The 827-nt window shown below is 57.8% G+C and overlaps 1 protein-coding gene across 1 annotated transcript; it reads right to left on the minus strand.

Annotated features, from left to right (window-relative positions):
- Positions 1-61: 61 nt before the first annotated feature.
- EMH_0099600 (uncharacterized protein) lies at positions 62-801 on the minus strand (the record flags this gene model as incomplete). The annotated part of the gene is made up of 4 exons (XM_013494208.1): positions 62-108; positions 169-278; positions 417-494; positions 683-801. The coding sequence occupies 4 exons, from the start codon at positions 799-801 to the stop codon at positions 62-64; spliced, it is 354 nt and encodes a 117-aa protein (XP_013349662.1).
- Between the last annotated feature and the right edge of the window lie 26 nt (positions 802-827).

Below are 827 nucleotides of genomic sequence, written 5' to 3' on the forward strand. Positions count from 1 at the left end.
ACATACCTGCGTCCCTGCAGTTCGACCACCTCTACAACACGCAGAGCAATGGGGACGGCAATTACCACAGCCGAACCCACTTTCTGTGCCTCCTGTACACGATCACGTCTGCATGAGAAAGACATTCACACGACGCGTCGACGCACGCACATGACGCACCACAAATACCTGCACACCCGCGTCCCTGCCGTTCGACCACCTCTACAACACGCAGAGCAATGGCGACGGCAATCGCCACAGCCGAACCCACTTTTTGCGGCGTCTGTACACGACCACGTCTACATGCGAAAGACACTCACACGACGCCTCGACGCGCGCACATGACGCACCACAAATACGTGCCCAGCTCCATGGACCTCAAACACCTCAACAACAAGCAGCAGTCTGCGCATTCTCATCCCCCCTACCAAACGTACTCCCTTGGGCTGAACCACGCACCCAGCCGCACATCCAACACACGCTCAACCTCCCCGACACCTTCATGCGTCCCAATGCTACAACACAAGTTCAGGCACGCCCTCACCTAGAACAGCGTCACAACAAGCACATCAACCACCCAGTAATGAGTAGCAACAAGCGTACTGCCTCAGGCTGAACACCACACCAACGCGTACGCGCGAAAGGCACTCACCGCGTCTCATGATGGCTTCATCCGTGCAAATGCTACAACGTCTATCCACACCTGCGTCCCTGCAGTCCGACCGCCTCTACAACACGCAGAGCAATGGCGACGGCAGTCGCCACAGCCGAACCCACCTTCTGCGGCGTCTGCACACGACCACGTCTGCATGCGAAAGACATTCACACGACGCCTCGACGCGCGCACA

Source organism: Eimeria mitis, genomic scaffold (assembly GCF_000499745.2).
Source record: "Eimeria mitis Houghton genomic scaffold, Emh_scaff10721, whole genome shotgun sequence".
In the NCBI taxonomy this organism is placed as follows: Eukaryota; Apicomplexa; class Conoidasida; order Eucoccidiorida; family Eimeriidae; genus Eimeria; species Eimeria mitis.